The sequence below is a fragment of the Staurois parvus genome, unplaced genomic scaffold (assembly GCF_062004578.1).
Source record: "Staurois parvus isolate SC_StPar_1 unplaced genomic scaffold, SC_StPar_1.0 ptg000105l, whole genome shotgun sequence".
NCBI classification, from domain to species: domain Eukaryota; kingdom Metazoa; phylum Chordata; class Amphibia; order Anura; family Ranidae; genus Staurois; species Staurois parvus.
The window spans coordinates 4,427,899-4,446,602 of record NW_028317901.1 but is presented as its reverse complement, the minus strand read 5'-3'; the positions used below and the strand labels follow the sequence as shown (position 1 = coordinate 4,446,602).

Sequence of the window (18,704 nt, the reverse complement as noted above, 5' to 3'; positions counted from 1 at the left end):
ACACAATTACATTTATATACATATACGTATACCTACAAGGAATCAAGATGGTCATAAAAAGTAGAAAATTACACACAATTGTACAGATCCCTTGTGCCCCAAAAAAGGCCCGCAGTCCCTCTTTATCCGATCCACGTCCTATTATGGTGCATATAGATAGCGTGACATCGGGGTGCCAGAAAGCTCTCTGTGTTCCAGCACCCGCAACTGAAAGGAAGACTGTACTGTGGGCAGAGTCATCTCCACAACTGAGAAAAAGATTGTACAGTGGGTGAAGATATTTCACTGCCACTGACCATCAATGCAGGGGGATCCAATTCCACTGCTAATAACCAGCAATGAGGGGGAAAGAATAGTGCCAACACCAAAGTTGGGGGCTATTATTTCGACTGCTGGCGTTGGTGCACTCACTGGTATCGATGAAGGAAGTTATTACTGGGTGCACTGACAGCAATGTTGGGGGTTATTATACTTCAACTTCTTCAGTGTGCACCACAATACGCTGCAAAAAAAAGTAGCACCAAAATGTTTGGGCTTTGAGGTGCAAAAATGTGCTGCTATTGTGCAGCCCTCTGGAAGTGTTGGGGGCTGCTCTGTATAATTTTCAAGTTGACCACCAATGGTATAAATCAATATGTAAAGAGCACTGTCCTCAATAATCCATAACTGAAATCATATACCATACTGTATATGCAAACAGCTGAGATAGAAATCTGATTTCCAACTTCATTGGACTTTGCATGGTTTTACTGATAAAAATAGATCTTCTGCTTAAATAGCTTTTAACTTAAATTGATACTTTAAGTGAAAATACCTTCAGACATGATATTATGCATATAATTGACAATAAGATTTTAAAAGAACTAGATTATGTTGATTATTTTTGGATAAAATACAGCAGTCACAATCATCATTGTGACAACATTTAAGGCACTGTGGAATCACATAGACACAATGGGGGAATTCAGTAGAGCAATAAGGAGACTTTTTTTGGCAGCATGTACCCTTTAACATAGCCTGAGCCTAATTCATGAAAGCTGTATGTCAGTTTTGGTACCATTACCAACACATGTGCCAGATTCAAACAATTTTACTATCACCAATTTTAGAATCTATCTGCTATGGCTGTGACAGATAAAAAAAACCCCAAAAAAGTACCGCCAGTTCACAGATGAGCAAACTGGCAGTAATTAAGACCAACCAATTTTGAACTGCTGTACAGAGATGCTACAGGGCTCAGAGTATTGCATTTGTGCTGAAAACTGTCAACGTTACAGCTTCAAGCACATTAGTTAAAAATGCTGGTAGCTGCTGGCGTTCTACCAACTAGTAACGCATTTCAGCACCATTCAACTGCCAACTGGAAGATTCCCCAGTTGACAGCTGAAAGTAAACAAAGGGGCAGGGATGCTGCTGACAACAGTGTACAATATGGCCATGGCCAGGTACTCTATAGTGTCCTTGCTTGCAAGGAGCTACACCTACATTGGGGATAGAGTGTCCTTGGTATGGACACTCCAATCTCTGTGCCGCCACACCCCTCAATGCAACAGATCTTTTTCTGACAGATACATGAATCTGTTGCCCACACTGACACTAGTTATGCAGATGAGATCGGGAATTCTAAAGTGTGTCTACAACACTCTATGAATTCCAGAGAATTTGACCTTATGTTAAATGTAAAATATATTAAAACGTTCTTGTAAAAAAAAAAAAAAAAAAAAAAAAAAAAAACTACCATGAGTGTGGTTGAATACAGGCTGAAAATATTCTGTCGGAATTCCTTCAGAGCTCTTTTGAAGAGAACGTCCACAAAAGAATCCTTCTTTCCATCTTCAGAATCCAGATCGTTAATCTAAAAATGGGAGGAATACATTTAACTACAATAAAGAAATCTGCAAGCTGCCCTGGTATACAATCTCTGGAATTAGAAGGAAAATGCATGCTAGCCTCTTAACTTTGAATGTATATCAGTGTTTCAACCAAATGCTAACTTCCCAGATACATCAGGACTGCAGAACCCCCCAACATTACTATGAAGCACAGTGGGCGGATCAGACCAGGCAGTCTGAGCCTACAGGGAAAGAGGGTACCCATTTCATGGATGGTGAGTGTAATAAAATTCTAGCAAATACATTTCAGTTTGGATGTTCCTCATTGTATTTGTAACAATGAAAAAAAAAAGAACCAATACAAGGGCCGAAATTCCCCCACTCCTCGCCGCCACCCCGTAGTTCACAGCCTTACCTGATAAACCATTGATCCCGGTGCTGGGCATAGAGATAAGTGCAGGAAAGATAACCGCCAATCATCTCTATGCCCTTGGAGGACCAGAGAGATGTCACTTCCCATTCCGGCCATTTTTTTTTTTATTTAGAGCACTAGATCAATGCTTTTTTTTGATACAATGCTTTAAATTGTAGAGGAGAGATGTGGGGTCTTATTGACTCCATATCCCTACATAAAGAGGACCTGTCACTATGTATTTCTATCACAAAGGATGCATGCATTTCTTGTGATAAGAATAAAAGTGATTAAAATTTTTTTTAAAGGGACAGTGCAAAAACAAAAAAAACAAAACAAAACAAAAAACCATTAAATACATAAAAAAAAAAAAAGTTACATGTGCTAGCACACGTAGGCCATGCCCACATATGTAAACGGTGTTCAAATCACACACGTGAGGTATGGCCATGAACGTCAGAGCAAGAGAAATAATTCTTGCACTAGACCTCCTCTGTAACGTTATACTTCTAACTTGTAGAAATTTTTAAAGCATCACCCATGGAGATTTTTAAGTATCGCATTTTCACGCCGTTACACGAGCGTGCACAATTTTAAAGCATGACATGTTGGGTATCCAATTACTCGCTGTAACATCCTCTTTCATATTTTACAAATAAATTTGGGTATAGATGGTTTTTTTTTAATCAGTGTATTTTTTTCCCAAAAAATATATACTCATTTTTAAAAACTACGCATTTTGGTTTCGGTTTTCGGCCAAGTGCATTTTGAATTTTCGGTTTTCGGTAACAGAATTTTCTGGTGCACCACTAATTTACACAAACCATTTTTCTGCAATGGCATTGAAAGGGAAACAAATTCTTCTACAGTAAAGTGCATACATCCATTTTGAGAGTTACCATATTGCTACGTTACATAAAAGTTGCACTAACATGATATCATTTTAATCAGCAGACTCTGTTAATTTTATTTTGTGCAAATTAATTAAATGTTGCATTGGCAAAAATGACAGAAAATACTTTTATTTTCTATTTGTATTTACTATTTAATAAAAAGCATGTATCCAAATTTGCTACTACATTAGAGCCCTATCTGCCCCGAAAAAAAAACGTATACAACGTTAGAGTAGTTTACAAAGCCAGTGGACTCAAGTGGTTACCAGCTATACTAACATCACAATAAAAAATGAACACAAAACAATTGAAAAACACGACCCTGTAGTAACAAAGATATTTCACCTTTTTTTGCAGAAATTCATCCATACACTTCAAGTCACTGGCACTGCAAATGATTTGTGCTCGTTCATTCTGCCACTGTGCAGGTTCCAGAGTAGTACTACTGATCTTCAGACTCTTCCTGCGTTGTACCTTTGGAGAGGGGTCTTTGTTTTCTTTTTCACGTCCTCGGCTGAGATCTGGACTGCGAGGAACAAGCCACAATCCTGATTCCACTGTTCACAAAAGAGCAAGAAGCAAAAATGATAGACAAGTGTGTTAATTGAGGCTTTAAAACTTTAAAAGAATGCTATCACTGGCCACAGTTCCACTTTAAGGAAACAATTCTCTAGGACAAGAGTCTCCAAACTTTCTAAAGAAAGGGCCAGTTTACTGTTCTTCAGACTTTGAGGGGGCCAGATTGTGGCCATTGAGAGTAGAAAATGCTCTGGTGTCAATGGGAGTAAACAATAACCCATCATTGGTATTCGTGGGAGGAATATTGCCCCATTGGTGTTAGGGGAAGGAATAGTGCCCCATCATTGGTGTCAGTGGAAAGAAGACTGCTCTGCCGTTGGTGTCAGTGGGAGAAATACTGCCCTATTGTTGGGGTCATTGGTAGGAATAGTGCCCTTTTGTTGGTATCAGTGACAGGAATTATTCCGTTGTTGGTGTCAAAGGGAGCAATATTGCCTTGTAACAGTGAGAGGAATAATGCCCCAAGGTAAAAGCAAGCAAAAGGCTACATCTACCCCCAGACAGCAGTTTAGAGACCACTGCTCTAGGGTACACAGGTTTAACAAATACAATGAGGAACATCCAAACTGAAATGTATTTGCTAGAATTTTATTACACTCACCATCCATGAAATGGGTACCCTCTTTCCCTGTAGGCTCAGTGTCCATCTCCAGAATCTCTGATTGAGGAGTCAACTTCTCTGCTGCTTTCGTCTTCCCCCAGAAGCGAATCTTCCCTCTCTGAGGACTAACATGACAAATAATTGAATCAATATTTCTGAAGAGAGGGAAACTGAAAATCCTATTTGGGATCGCTTTATGTAGTGATGTGCATGGTTCACCCTGGGGTTGTACACTGCATTCAATACATTTATTTATGCCTAACACTTTCAATTAAGAAATTTGGTACTGCAGCAATAGCATCAAATATAAGGTTTTTATGAATGAGAATCACTGGTTTCAATGGATGGACTCAAAATATATATACTGTAAACATATCGTTTCTTCAATAGGAGTCGTGGAGGGTGGAGGTGCCTCCATGTACCAAACACAGAAGAAATGTCTCACCGCACGTCTGGCTCTGCAGCTCTATGTGGAGGTATGAAACGTGACATCTCTCCTTGGGAAACAGCCTTCTGGAGCTTGCTGGGCCTCTCCCCCGCCTGAACTTTCTGTAACATCTAAAAGACAATATTCAGTTACCTCACTTTGCATGTAAACAACCAAAATGACATGGATACCTTGACAATACACCACAACAAAGTTCCAATAAACAGTATGAAATGAAAATATCAATTTAATCTTCTACCAGTAAGCTCTACATTGAACCCAAATATGATTGTATGTACTTTTTCCAAATTATTATATAAAACAGAAAATGCAAGCTATCACAGTAATTAATAATAGACGTTGTTAAATATATTCATATTAAGTAAAATTCTGGTTAAAAATGGCACTAATCCATTACATAATTATCATTTTTTCACCTAGTTATTTTTTATTGTTACTGGTGAGTTTTGTTTCAGATATAAGGCCTTGTACTGCATCATGAAAGCACCAACCCCAGAACAGGGGAAATAGTTCGGTAATTTGTACCATATAATTATTTGTCAGGGGAAGACTTGAACTTAAATAGAATGTGGAAAACATGAAGGGAAATCTACAGATGGTTTGAAAACCCTTGGGGATCATGTGCACGGCTGTAAGAGATCCACACAGCGACACCAGGGAGCAATTCTTTGTCTGGGAGTCACTGGTGTAGCACAGCCTGTTTCTATTTGGGGCAGTTCATATGTCCACATGCGTAAGTAGCACTCTGATGTGCGTATGTCTGTGTACAGCCACTTTCATTGATTTAGACAGGCTGCTGGCAGTGGGCTGTACACAGCACCCATGTCTCCCTGGCAGAGAATTACACTCGAATGTACACTGCGTGCCTGTGCATGAACCCTTAATATAAAATGACAATTGCCTTTACTGTCCTCAGTGGTAGTCATTTGTAGAGACTCGCTCTTCTGGAACTGCAACAAATATTAATTAGTTGTACAAGGTAAGCTGTGAGCCTTTGACAATGCTTGCATTGCTAAAAAGGAAGAAAAATGTGTTAGTTCCCAATCGAAACCACAACTTTCTCTTCAGGAGGTCATATTGGTTTTCCTCTAGCATGCCAAAAGCTGTACAGTTGGTGGAAACAGTGCTGTCGTGACAAAGATCTTCAAGACATTGGTGGTCCATGCTATTAGAGAAAGACTTATAAAAAAGAACAAAACAGAGAAGCCACGAATACACAAATGGACTGTTCACCAGGAGACAACAGAGACATCTGTGCCTAAGTGTGAAAGGTTTGCTTTATTGCAATAGGAAAATCTATACAGAGATTACAGTTAAGAATTGCAGATTCTATGGTGGAAGAACATGATATCTGCATACAATGAGAGAGGTACATACACTGGCACAAGAAGAAAGTACAATGTCCAAAAGTTAAAGGATTAGGACATATGATGCAGGGATTGGTGCTACAGATGATTATGAAATATAAAGTAGATTTTATAATCTTGGAAAGATTCAAATGGTCCGATTAATGTGCACTAAGCCAGAGATATAAGCAGCAACAGCTCTAACACGTGAAACTAAAAGCTAGATGTGGAATAAGCATGTGGCAGAGCAAAAGGTATGATATGTGACGCATTCTTCATACGAGAAGAACAAAAGATTTAACCCTGTCCAAAAAGAAATGGTAATGTGTCACCTGTACCAATTGGTGTAAGTGATTCATACTACAGCTTTTTCTGGATTTACCATTTCAGAGTCGCTGTGACAAGCCGGGACCTGTCTGCCTGCCTCCTCATTAGGATTGGAGGAGGGGTTCGGCTCCCCCTGTTCATCTGAATCCTCCTCAGAGTCTGCCCCCCCTCTAGTCATAAAATCTGAGCGAGTTCGCGCCATGCGAGCTTTTCGTCTGTGTGGGGCCTGACAGACAAATGACAAAGGACATGGGGGACGAAAAATAAAACAAAAATTACATGATGCAAAAAGATAATCCACACCATAAACAGAACAGACATGAGGAAACACACAAGAACAAATACACAAAAAAACCCATAAAACTGAGAAATGTGGAAACAACAAAGAGGACACCTACATTAAAAGCAAACCACAAAAAAAAACAAAAAAAAAAAAAACGGACTAGATGATTGATCTGGGAACGCTGGGTGATCTGTATATGTAGATATGGTGAACTGTCCTAGAGATACTGAAAAGAGCATTTTCTTAGGTTTACCGCCTGTTAACAAAGCTAGCACTCACCTCACTGACTCCAGATGGTTCTGTTGCATCCAATCTCTTTACTGGATCGCTGCGTCCAATTCGGTGAGGTTGAACAGTGGAGTTGCTACAATAGGATAATACGAAGTCAGCAAAAAAAAACAAAATATAGATCCTTTATTTTCACCTGGTAACCTTACCAGTAACATACGTTCTATCCACAAATGATAGTGCTCACTCACTGTACTAGATCTATGAAGAAACAGCTTTGTCACTTTAGGACAGGAAGTGTTTTAGGACTACATACTACCCCCTTCCTCTCCTCTTCACCATAAAATACAGTATGTGTTTTATAGTTCACAGATGAAAGCTGGGAACAATGCTAACCTATAAAAGTTAATAATGACAGACAGAACAGAAAGTTATCAGCTCACAGGATTTCTGGCGGTATCAACAGGTATATCGAACAGACATAACAAGCTTTAAATGGCAAAATTTGGAGACCAAAAGGAAGCAAATAAGAGAAGTACCCATTTATGGTTAAAGCTATGTGACCCAAGCCTTTTATAGCATATCTTAAAGAAAAGAATAACACGGAGAAGTTAGTTACTTTAAATTTTTTAGGCCATGGCCTAAAAAAATATATCTGCTAACTTAAACTCAGTCTTTAGCTTGTGGAATAAGTCACTCGCTGGTGGTGTCACTTCTTCTGTACTTATTAGTGGTTGCTGGTTAAGGTATGCCTATACCAATATTTTATATCTTTGTAGGACAATGAATTTGAAATACGGTGGAGAATTCCTTATTACAGGCAATACCAACAAAAACGATTAGGAATGGCCCATGTAGGATAAATGTGGCGTGCATTCCTAGAACTGAATGCTCACAGCTTTTTCTTTTCTATGTCATAAATACAGCTGTCTACCACATGTTTGTGAGTGTTTATTGATGCAGCCTAAAGAAGACAGCACAAAACGCAAAATGTCGTCCTTTAAGTACAAGCGGATAAAATAACCAAAAGGGGCAGGCACGTGTTGAGCAATCACATCTCTCAAGGGTCCAGAAATGTATGCAGTCATTCTCTTTAATTTCCATAACGGTTGTGCATTTACAGTTTGTTAAGCTACTTTATCTCTATTTGGACACATGCTTGTTTTAACCTTGGGACAAATGTTCTCTATACAAAAACCTGACAGTGCCCACAGCACGCAAACAGCCATGATTGGGTATGGGAGCTGTCAGCTTCTTATTGCTTTGTATAGAGCATCTGTTCACATATATCCGTTTAATCTCCATTAGAATTTTCAGTCTGCTCCTAATCACAAGTGTGAATAAGACCTAAGGCTAGCCACGGGGCTGGGTGAGAAATCAATAGATTCCCCCATCCAAGCTGGTAGAAGAATGTCCCCTGCTGGCTATTGTATTCTAACAGTTGCTGCTCCTGCGGATATAAGCATACCTGAACTTTGATTGAATTGATTGGCTGCAGTCACTGCTCAGCCAAAAATTACCAGATCAAAGTTTGCCAAGATGGGCGATTCCGATAGGGCCACCCACAACTTGAATTTTGTTTTATGCAGCAGGAAATGGCTGAAATTCGAGTTTTGTATGGCCAGCATAACAAGCAAAGCCTAAGGGCTCATGTACACTGCAGCTGCTAAACTGACGTTTAGGAGCTGTTGAGCGTTTTTTTCAGCAGCCCCTGAACTCTCCTTTATGTTTTCCTAAGTGTCCATGTACACATAGTCGTTTACAGGCAGTTGAGTTTACAGACGTTTTTTTGAACACATCAAAATTGCGTTCAGGAGTAATTTTACCGGCATTTCAAACGCCAAACACTTGTAAATGTGATTAACTGCGTTTATAAGCGTTTGTGTTTAGACGCGTTTTTTGACAGGTCCATATCCAGATGCTGTCTAGAGCCTTTTTTCATCAAAAATGCATGCAAAGTGTTTTCCATGTATTCAAATGGACCCAGTACACCAGTACAGTCAGTTCCAGGTTTCGCATGAAGGAAAGAAATGGTAGGACGTGCTGCATTATGCTCATGTTGGGATCCATAGTGAATACAACCAGAAAAGACAGGTCATCCCAACACATACTGCTCTCTCTGCTTCTGCTCTATTTCTCTCAAAATGTCTGAAATAGTTAATTTACTATTTTTCAGTGCATTCTGGGCATTTGGGAGGGTCTCCTGAGGTTATCTTTTAAAAACGCTTCTAAACGTAAACGCGCATAAACGCGGTATGCAAAAGGCGGCTACAAGCAGCAGGGCCCTACTTTCCCTCTTGTATTGAACTGTATTGTTGCAGTATTGTCTCCCTTTATATTGTAAAGCGCTGAACAAACTGTTGACGCTATATAAATCCTGTATAATAATAATCTGACGTTTTTTAACCTACGTTTTCTAGCAGTCAGTTTTCAGTGGTCAGAAGAGTTTTCCAAACGCCCCGTGTACATGAGCCCTAAGAATGCATTTTTCAGACGAATAAAGGGAGTGCAATAAAATGGTGTAAACAAAAGAAATACATTTTGCAAAAAAAATAAAATAAATAAATAAATAAAATAAATGACTTTCATCTTTGCTTCCCTGCACAGAACACAAACCAAAACCATTGTTGGTAGTGACCTATAATCTACTTCTTATATTAAAAGGACTATCGTAAGACTACACAGCATTATTCCAACACAAGGAGAGGTCGGAGCAATTATAAGGGCTCGCTCACATGTGCATCACATATGTTTAAGCAGCATTTGAGCAGTGTTTTTAAAGCCTCATAACCACCCTTCAATGCCTACCATGAATGTTACAATTGGCACCACACAGTGCAGTACACACAGGTGTGTAGGTGTTGTGTTGTGAATGTGGCATTGGCATTTATCAGCCTCCTCCATTAATTTCAATGTTAAGAAGCAAGAACCGTGCTTTAATGGCATCTATAGCATTTACAGAATGTTAATCAAGCACTGATGAAGTGGTGGCTAGGCGCTAAGGGAAAGGCAGTGGAGGTACTTGTATCCCAGAATGCACTGGGAAGAGAACTAGGACAGAGCAGCTCAAACCACTTCCTGCTTGTACAAAGCAGCTATTTCGAAAAACCATTTGCTTCTGTGTGCAGGCAAAAGCATCAAGCCAGTCAAAAATACTGACAGTGCCAAGCAGGAGAAAAGACTTTGAGCATTTTTGACGGCGAAAAAACTGTGTTGATGCAAGCATCAGTGCCGGCAATACTAATACCAGTGCAACACCCTCCTCTTTTTGACTGGACCATTCTTTCCATGATCATCTTGAGCTGGACCAAGCCAAGTGTCAAAGAGATCAAAGTTTACAAATTCATCTTGCAGAGAATTCACAAAAATTTCTGCTATCACACCAAAACCTAACTGCGCCTCTGTAGATCATTTCCTTTACATCACTTCCAGTGCAAGCAACTCCCAACAAAAACGCTCCAAAAACACTTCAAAGGCTGTAGGCATGGTAATGAGTGTTGCGTCGTTCTTCATAATCAACGTGCATGTTAACGAGTCCTAAAGAGCTGCACAAACTGTTGGCACTATATAAATCCTGTACAATCCTTTTTTTTTTTTTTTTTTTTTTAGAACGTTTGCTCCGCTGGGGAGAGGGGCCTGAACATGGCTGCATGAGCAGTGTGAGCTCTAGGCGCCCGCCAATATTGTGAAAAGTGGAATGCCTTCCCTTCCAGATTTGACCAGAGGGAAGCCCAGGCTGGAGTGGGGGTTGCGGTTCAATGGGGTCTGGACAGTCCCGGCGGTGACTGGTGTGGGTGGAGGACCCTTGCGGAGTCAGGTCCCCAGAACGGTTTGTGATCAGCAGCAGCCACAAGGAGTGTAGGGGATCTGAGTCCTCGGTGGGCTGGGAGCGGTTTGCTGTGGCTAGGAGAGCCCAGGTAACACAGAACTTCCCAGTCCACAGGGAAGTCCCAAAGGTCCAGGAGAGCAGGAATGCAGGAAACAGAAACAAGACTACGGAAGGACCCCTCCAGTGCTGAGATACCAACCTCAGGAGACCTAGGGACCCCACAGACCATCACTTATGCATAGAGTCCCCCCACAGGTGTGTTCGGAAGTTCAACGTGGAGGCCATGGCCGAAGAGCGAACAGGGTCTGATTGGTACTGAATGGTCAGTACAAAAGGGAGAGCGTGAGTTGGCGTGGGTAACGGCAGGACATTTAACTTTTTGTTCTATCTGATGCATATGTATCAAAGTCAAACTTACCTGAACACTGGGGGCGACATAGGACTATACTGTGGGGGGGTTCTCTCAGGTCCTACTAGTTCTTTTGGGTTGGCAGAACTGCTCAACTTACTTTGGCCCCCAAAGTAATAGAACAGGAGTGGCAAACTTCATTAGAAGTAAAAAGAAAAAAGGCCTTTTTCCTGGGGACGATTCTATTGCATTATAACAGAAACTCCAGTGCAAGGACGCGCAGGTGATTACCTGTGTGACAGGTATTGGAAGATGAGATAACAGCAAAGTAACAGGAGAGTTGAACCAGGAATGAAGGGCAAATCAGCTAAAGGTGGGGGATCAAAAACCCCCAAACTGAATGCGAAGGCCACTACAATCAAAAAATATTTGTCCCTCCAGGAGAAAAGTCCGGAGAATCAAAATCAGGAAAGACAACAAGAAGGAGCTGGAAACTTTAATGGAGACCAATCTAGATTGTCATCTGGGTCCTGGGAAGGGAACCAGACTAACGATTCAATAAGTTTGGACAGTGTCATGGAACAAAGAATCACGGAACAGCAAGGAGCCATGTCCCAAATACCAACAAAAACTGATGCAAAATTGGAAATGCCTTTCAAAAATGAGATGGGGGTATTACGCAACGATTTGGGTCAGAAACTAAACGCGAGTGAAAGAAGTAGAGGGGAGAATGGAGGCACACATTCAACTAATAAATAAACTAGAAACGCAGATGAAGGAGATGTATAGAGAACAGAGAAAGCATTCATTTAAACTGGAAGATCAGGAGAACTGTGACAGAAGAAAGAATTTAAGGATCCGGGGTCTACCAGGAGAACAGCAAGAGGATTTAGGGGAGAAAAAGAGTGTGTAACCCAATAATGAGAAAACCAGCGACAGAAACACTGAAAATTGAGAAAGTACATAGGATTAGACGGCCAAGAGAAATGCTGGCGGAAAGCCCCAGAGTCGTAATAGTTCAATTACATTACTATGAAGATAGAGAGAGAATATGGAAAAGCCTGCATGACACTACCGAAATAAAATATGAGGAAACAAAGTTGCATATTTTTGCTGATATTGCTCCAGAGACACTGGCTAGAAGAAAAGCTCTGAAACCGCTGTTGGTGCACATGAGAAAGAAAAAAGTTCGATATAACTGGGGCTTTCCAGCATGCTTGATCAGATGGAAAGACGGAAAATCACAAGACTGAAGTTCCCAGAAGATCTCAGTGACTTTTGTGAGAAATTAGACTTATAGAAAATAGACATTGAAGGGTGGTCAGAGGAGTTTAAGGAGCGTGGAGGGCAGGGGTCAGGGAATTGGCAGTGGGTACTTAGGAAGAAGCAAGGAGGTGTGGTGTGTGGGAAGTTTAGAGAGAGGGGGTGTTCTTTTTTTTTTTTTTTTCTTCTTCTCTTTCCACCCCTCTCATTTTTGCCTGGTCCTCGGCCCGCTGCACTATGACTCCTTCGCCCTCAGTCCCATCCAATCCCGTGAGATCTCGGGAGGGAGGGGTTGAGAAGACATGGATCTGGTGGGTGGCCTGGAGGTCAAGCATGCTGCCAAACTCCAATCTGACTGATTACACGTGCTAGGGATTGGAGGGGGTGTGATTGTTTTAAGTCTCACCCCAAAGTAGCAATCGTGAGTGGGAACAATCCACGACAGATTCCAGGGCAATTTGTATGCCAAGAGTGTCTTAGGGGTAAGAAAAGAAGGGGAAAGGGAGGGTGGGAAGTAGGGTGGTGGGTGGGAGAACAGAGGTGGGTAGGGAGGGAAACGGGGGGAAGGGAGAACGTCCATATCGGTCTTCCTTTGACAGGAAATTAGGTAGTGTAGTGAACAGTAGAAATAATCCTAAAAATTTATGACTAATAATTGGAATTGTTAAACTCTCCGACAAAAAGACACAAGATAATGAGGGAAATCCACCAACACTCCATAGATGTACTGTTTCTTCAAGAGACAGATATAACTCATGATACAAACGTCAAGTTATATTTGAAGTATTATCCAAGGTGGTATTATGCGGATTCTCCAATCCAAAAAGGCTAAAGGAGTAAGTAGGGTTTTCAAAAACATGTTTCACCCTGGAGGGGAGAATAGAGGACCCCGAGGGTCAGTTTCTCTTCCTGACGGGAAAATTACAAGGATTTGAATACACATTAGTTAATATCTACTGTCCAAATAAAAACCCAGTAACATTTCTGGAGGGTGTCTTAAGAAAACTTCTTGAATTTAAAAAGGGTACCCTGATTGTGGCAGGAGATTTAAATTTGTGTCTGGATCCTCAGCTGGATGCATCATCAGGACGTGGAGAGAGGGGGGGGTAGAAAATGAAAATTATCTAGGGCAAATGGGAAAGGGGGATTGGTTTTGCCTAATGTTAGGAAATATGTAGCGGTGTTATTATCACAAATAGTAGACTGGACATTCAAGTCACATAGGAAAGGTTGGGTTAACATGGAAGGGATTTTAAGTAAGGCACACTTAGAGAAGATTGTTTGGATTCCACATAAATTTCACACATTGGATGTGAATACTAGCCCATTGACAAAGAACGTTTTAAGTGTTTGGGATAGAATGTTTAAGCAAAAAGGATGGAAATATAATTCAGTATTGACTCCCGTGGTGGGAACAGAGTATTTCCCCCCAGGGAAGGATAATACCTCAGGGAAATGGATTAAAAGATAAAAATGCACAATTGAAGGATATTTTGAATGAAGGGAAATTGCACACTTTTTAGATTTCAAGAGGAAAAAAGATTTATTATTTACATTAGATGAGTGGTGGTATGGTCAATTAGTTCATTTTGTTTCAATGCTCCCACAACCACTGATGACACTGGAAGTTCAGTATCCATTTGAAAACTTGTTGAATGTAACTACAGGTCCAAAACAATCCACTTCTAGGATTTATAAGATCCTTATGGATATGGAAGAAGCTGATCCTCCCCAGTTCTGGGAAAAATGGGCAAATGAACTTGGAACAGAATTGAATGAGCAACAAAGGAATAAAATATTTAATGTAACACACAAGGTGATAAACATGAGCACAGTTGAAATGAAATAAAAAGGTTTGGCGAGATGGTATATTACACCGAGTATGGCATATACACAACAAGTAGAGGTATCACCGCTGTGTTGGAGATGTTGTGGGGAAAATGGAATAATGGCACATATATGGTGGGATTGCCCAAAAATACAGGATTACTGGACAGGAATAACCCAGTATATTCAGGAAATAAGTGGGGTTACTGTACAGAGGGACCCGTGGACGTGCTTATTTTATAATCTTGAGCTTTCAGTGAAACTGCATAAAAATAGGGTACTATAGCATCTAATTAGTGCAGCTAAGGGCTTGATTCGCAAGTTCTGGCAAGCTCTAGAGCCACCATGAATAAATGATTGAATAAATATTTATAAGATGGAAGAGCTATATCACACAGAGGAGGATAAAACAAAAAAATATAAAAACCGTGGAGCAGTTGGTTAAATTTTAAAACATCTAAAAGATATCTGGAGTTGGTCGGAGTCTAGGGGGAAATCTAGAGAGGGCTCAACAGAGTACCCAAAAGAGAGAGTGGGTGTGTGAGAGAAGAGATATGGATATAGACAGACAACTATGAGAGAAAACGGAAACTGGGTTATAGTATGCGGACTAGGGTAAACGGAGGGTGTGAGTAGGCGGTAAGGTGATGTAAAATGGAATTTAAGTACATGTGAAGTATTTATGTACTAGGTTGTTCCTTTCTTTGTTTAGTACTGGAAAATGTAACACATTTAAAAATATATATGGAAAAAAAATCCTGTACAATAATAATAATAGTAACACAGAAACCATACAATAGGCTAACACAACCAGTGGAAAATAAATCAAAAGTTGATAAACGTAAGATTTTTTTCTCTTTATCTGCTGAGAGATGACCCAGCGTAGAATATCACCTTTTGCATTTTACAGTGTATCTGCATGATGGCTAACTAAAAATAATCATCTTCTGAAAGTATGTTTCTTCATTTTAGGACAACTCATTACACTAGAGTATGGATTTATCAATAATTCCACAAGAAATTCACCAAATATTTACCTAGTTCTTGGATTTGATTTTCCACATATCCTCTAGATATTACAGTGGTTGTGGTTTGCACATGTTTCTGAACAAGTAAAAACCGAAAAAAAAAAAATCTCTCTGATAAAAATTTTACTAGACAGGATTCGCCCAACACCTGTTCGCCAATTGGAAAGTGCTTTAGTGTACTACTCATTCTATCTAATTTTGATTAGTTTGGAAACTATCCCAACATTCACCCATTCATTACCTTGCAAAATATTAAAATTATCTCATTGTGAATTTTAAAGTGCTCATTTTCTTTGCAGCTGTGAATTTTCACTTTGAGGAGAGCTCTGAATCTGTGTTTTAAATACTTTATATGGTTATTTTTTTACTGTTAAAAAAGAAAAAGAAAACCAGACTGTCTACCCTTTTCTGAACTAACCAGCATAACATGCCAGACAAGCAGGCTGTACTATTCAGCATACCTAGTTCCCAGGAGTTAGTGTCAAGCAAGAGAGGATTCATTTTCTACCTATCTGTCCCACTATAGGGAAGCAGGTAGGTGGTTGTTCCCTCCCTGGTGAACTGGTTTTATGGGTCCCTTGGGTCAACGGCTGGTTACGGTTAAGAAACAAAATGTAGAGAAACACACACCACACAAAAGAAAATACTTTATATTCCTTTTACCCCTCTAGTTACTCCCTCAACTCTGACCTGAAATCATCAAATCTTTAGGCAGTAATTTCTTGTGTGATGTGTATTATTTACATGTATCTCTTGCAGGTAGGCACCTGTGGATTGGTTAAGGGTCCAAAAAAGTTCAGACCACCTATTTGTCCCCCACAGAGGTGGGCCGGTAGCTGATCATGAGCCCCTCTTGTTGGCACCCGCTCTTCCTCCTGGGCATAGGTGTGCTTAAGAGAGAGGCCTGTGCTGGGGTCAGCACTGAGCAATAATTCTTTTGAGGGAAGCAAAGCACCACCCTCCACACCTCACCAGTGCTGAAGGGCATGGCCATGTGAGCTGGTATTAGCATAGCATAAGGGCTGGGGATATCAGCCTGAATGCTCTGCGAGGCAAGCTGGTTGGCTGAGGCAGGGAGGACACTTTACTGCATTTCTTGCTTTCTTTAAAAAAAAATGACATTAACTCTTTAGCTCCATGGAAAGTGTGTCAGGAAATGAACAAATACTTCTGTCATTTAACAAGATTCACCGCACAAAGATTCATCCATTGTTGAAAAATAGCTGCTATTGCACCATCAATATTCGTCTAACTGTACTAACAAGATTTGCCCAAAGAATGTAAAATATATGAGACAAATCTTGGACAAAAAAGTCTGTCGAGTCTTACTTGGGTGAATTCAGCTAATTTTTACTGGGTGGAATTCACTAGTGAATCATTGATAAATATACACTTTAATTTATAATAGCTTATAATCTACATGTTAAATGAATTTCAAACTGTTCCCAATATATTTTTCTCATTTATGTGCCTAATCATCTTGCACCTATTAACAACAAAGCTACTACAAAAAGAATTGAGAACACCGTAGTGTTTTCTTCACTTGCGTATCTGGAGAATTAACCTGATATTGATTTCAAAACTGTATAGCTCAATTTACTGCTCACAAAATGACAAGTGACAAAGATAATGAAGAAAAACTACTATGAAAATAATTTTAATTCCAGTAAACTTACTCTGAATCGCTACTAACATTCCCTTTGGGAGTGAAAAAGATGCTGGAATTCACAGCGCTGTGCAGCCAGGGACGCTTCCCTGCATTTCCTTTGTCACCAGAGACATCCCCTTTGGGGGCTTCACGCAGCTCCCTTTGTTCAAGGAACATGCTAGCTGGACGGTCATGGTGCAAGCCTGTATTCCCTTTAACAGTCAGTCCTTTAATCTCTGTTCGGATAGGGTGGCTTTTCCTTTGCAGGCTCTGCAATAGAAGAGATTGTGGCCTATCCGACTGCTTGTTAGAGTCTTTCTTAGGCATCTGCAGAGATTGGTCAGGTTCTTTGACATGTCCCTGCTGTTCTTTCAATCTACGCTGTCTTTCTAGCTCTTGGTTTTCTTTACGAATCTGCTGCATCATAAGTTTTTCTTTTTCCTGCTGCAGCTGCTTCTGTAACTCTTCCTTTTCTTTACTGAGCTTCTGAAGTCGTTGCAGGACAAAGTCAGATGGAACCGACGCATTATCACTTTGCTCCTGATCTTTAGACAATTCCTGGTTTGGAACATAAAAGGTAGGGAGGCTGCTAGAAAGGGGAGGCTCACGAACATGTGACTTGTAAGGAACAGGGACGGACGCCTTGGCAGGTGCACTTTCGGATAGCTCACCACTAGGAGACTTTTGTCTCCAGGTGGAGACAGACCCCCAAGCTATATCAACAGCACTGGAAGAAGATGAAGAGTGATGAGAAACTGGATCCTTTTGGCTTTCAGAGAAGGCCGTCTGTGGTGCAAATGGAGTTTGTAAAGGTGAGGCAGGTTCCTCGGCGGCTGGAGGATTGGTTAAAATAGTCTGAAAACTAAAGTCCACAGGTCCATTGGATGAAACATTTTCTTGTTTCATTGTCCTTAAGTTTTCATTTGAAAGTGTGCAAGGAATGCCATTAGACTGAGAGCAATGTGACCCAAAGGCAGGAAAACTCTGTGGGCCATTGGAGTGTGATATTAAAGGTTCCCTCTTAGTGGGAGAGCTTATTTGGTTAGGAATGCTAGCACTTAGTGCATTGCTGGAGTGGCTCATAGAATCATTACTGGTAGTATTTTGGGTGTCATGCACAGGAGGGCGAGATGTTCCTTTAGTTGGGGAGCTAGAAGATCCAAATGACTGAGAATACATTGGATCAGGCATTAAAGTTGCAGGCAAGTCATTGGTGAGAAGGTTTTGGGATGTGTCACTGACAGTATCTGCAAGTCTATGAGAAGGAGAACTTGGAAGTTGATCATTAGATACTGTATCTGCTACATGTTCCTCTAATGGTTGTTGATTCTCCTCACAGCTAATATGTTCGAAACTGCCAAGGGATCCCTCACTTTCAGGAGTGTCTGGGTGTTTATCTAAAATTATTTCGGCAGACCAGCGCCTTTCCTCTGAAGGAGAGACACCACCACTTCGCACTTTCAATAATTCAAGGCTGAACTGGGCCTGTTCAAGTTCTCTCATGCGACGGCTTTCCCTCTTGGCACGAACCACTTTCCTCTGATTAGAATTTTCCAATGATTTTGGCCTCTCTCTGATGTGCACCTCACCACATAAACTTTTTTCAGAGAGTACTGATGCTGGACTTGGAAGATCTGGCTGTGTCTGTTCAGAGGAGTCTTCCCAGTGGCTAATGTCAGTATCAGGAGTTAGAGGCGGAGTCTTGGATCCTCCATTATCATGATCTCCCAAGGAGAGTTCTGGCTGGAAGTAGTTTGGCATTTTTTGCTTCAGTAACTGTAACCTGTAAAATTAACTGCCATGAATATACA

At 40.6% G+C, this 18,704-nt stretch overlaps 1 protein-coding gene across 6 annotated transcripts in view; it reads right to left on the bottom strand.

Moving 5' to 3' along the window:
- The window catches only part of MYO9A (myosin IXA), a 169,899-nt gene that overhangs the window by 16,753 nt on the left and 134,442 nt on the right, over positions 1 to 18,704 (bottom strand). For 5 of the 6 annotated variants that reach the window (XM_089671412.1, XM_089671411.1, XM_089671413.1 and 2 more), the window contains 7 exons: positions 16,922 to 18,676; positions 7,001 to 7,085; positions 6,494 to 6,664; positions 4,763 to 4,875; positions 4,318 to 4,442; positions 3,483 to 3,694; positions 1,739 to 1,855 (listed from right to left, as the gene is read on the bottom strand). In XM_089671412.1, the coding sequence (XP_089527538.1) occupies positions 1,739 to 1,855; positions 3,483 to 3,694; positions 4,318 to 4,442; positions 4,763 to 4,875; positions 6,494 to 6,664; positions 7,001 to 7,085; positions 16,922 to 18,676 (2,578 nt within the window). The remainder of the gene's footprint in view (positions 1 to 1,738; positions 1,856 to 3,482; positions 3,695 to 4,317; positions 4,443 to 4,762; positions 4,876 to 6,493; positions 6,665 to 7,000; positions 7,086 to 16,921; positions 18,677 to 18,704) is intronic. The other variant, XM_089671415.1, reaches the window with a different exon arrangement.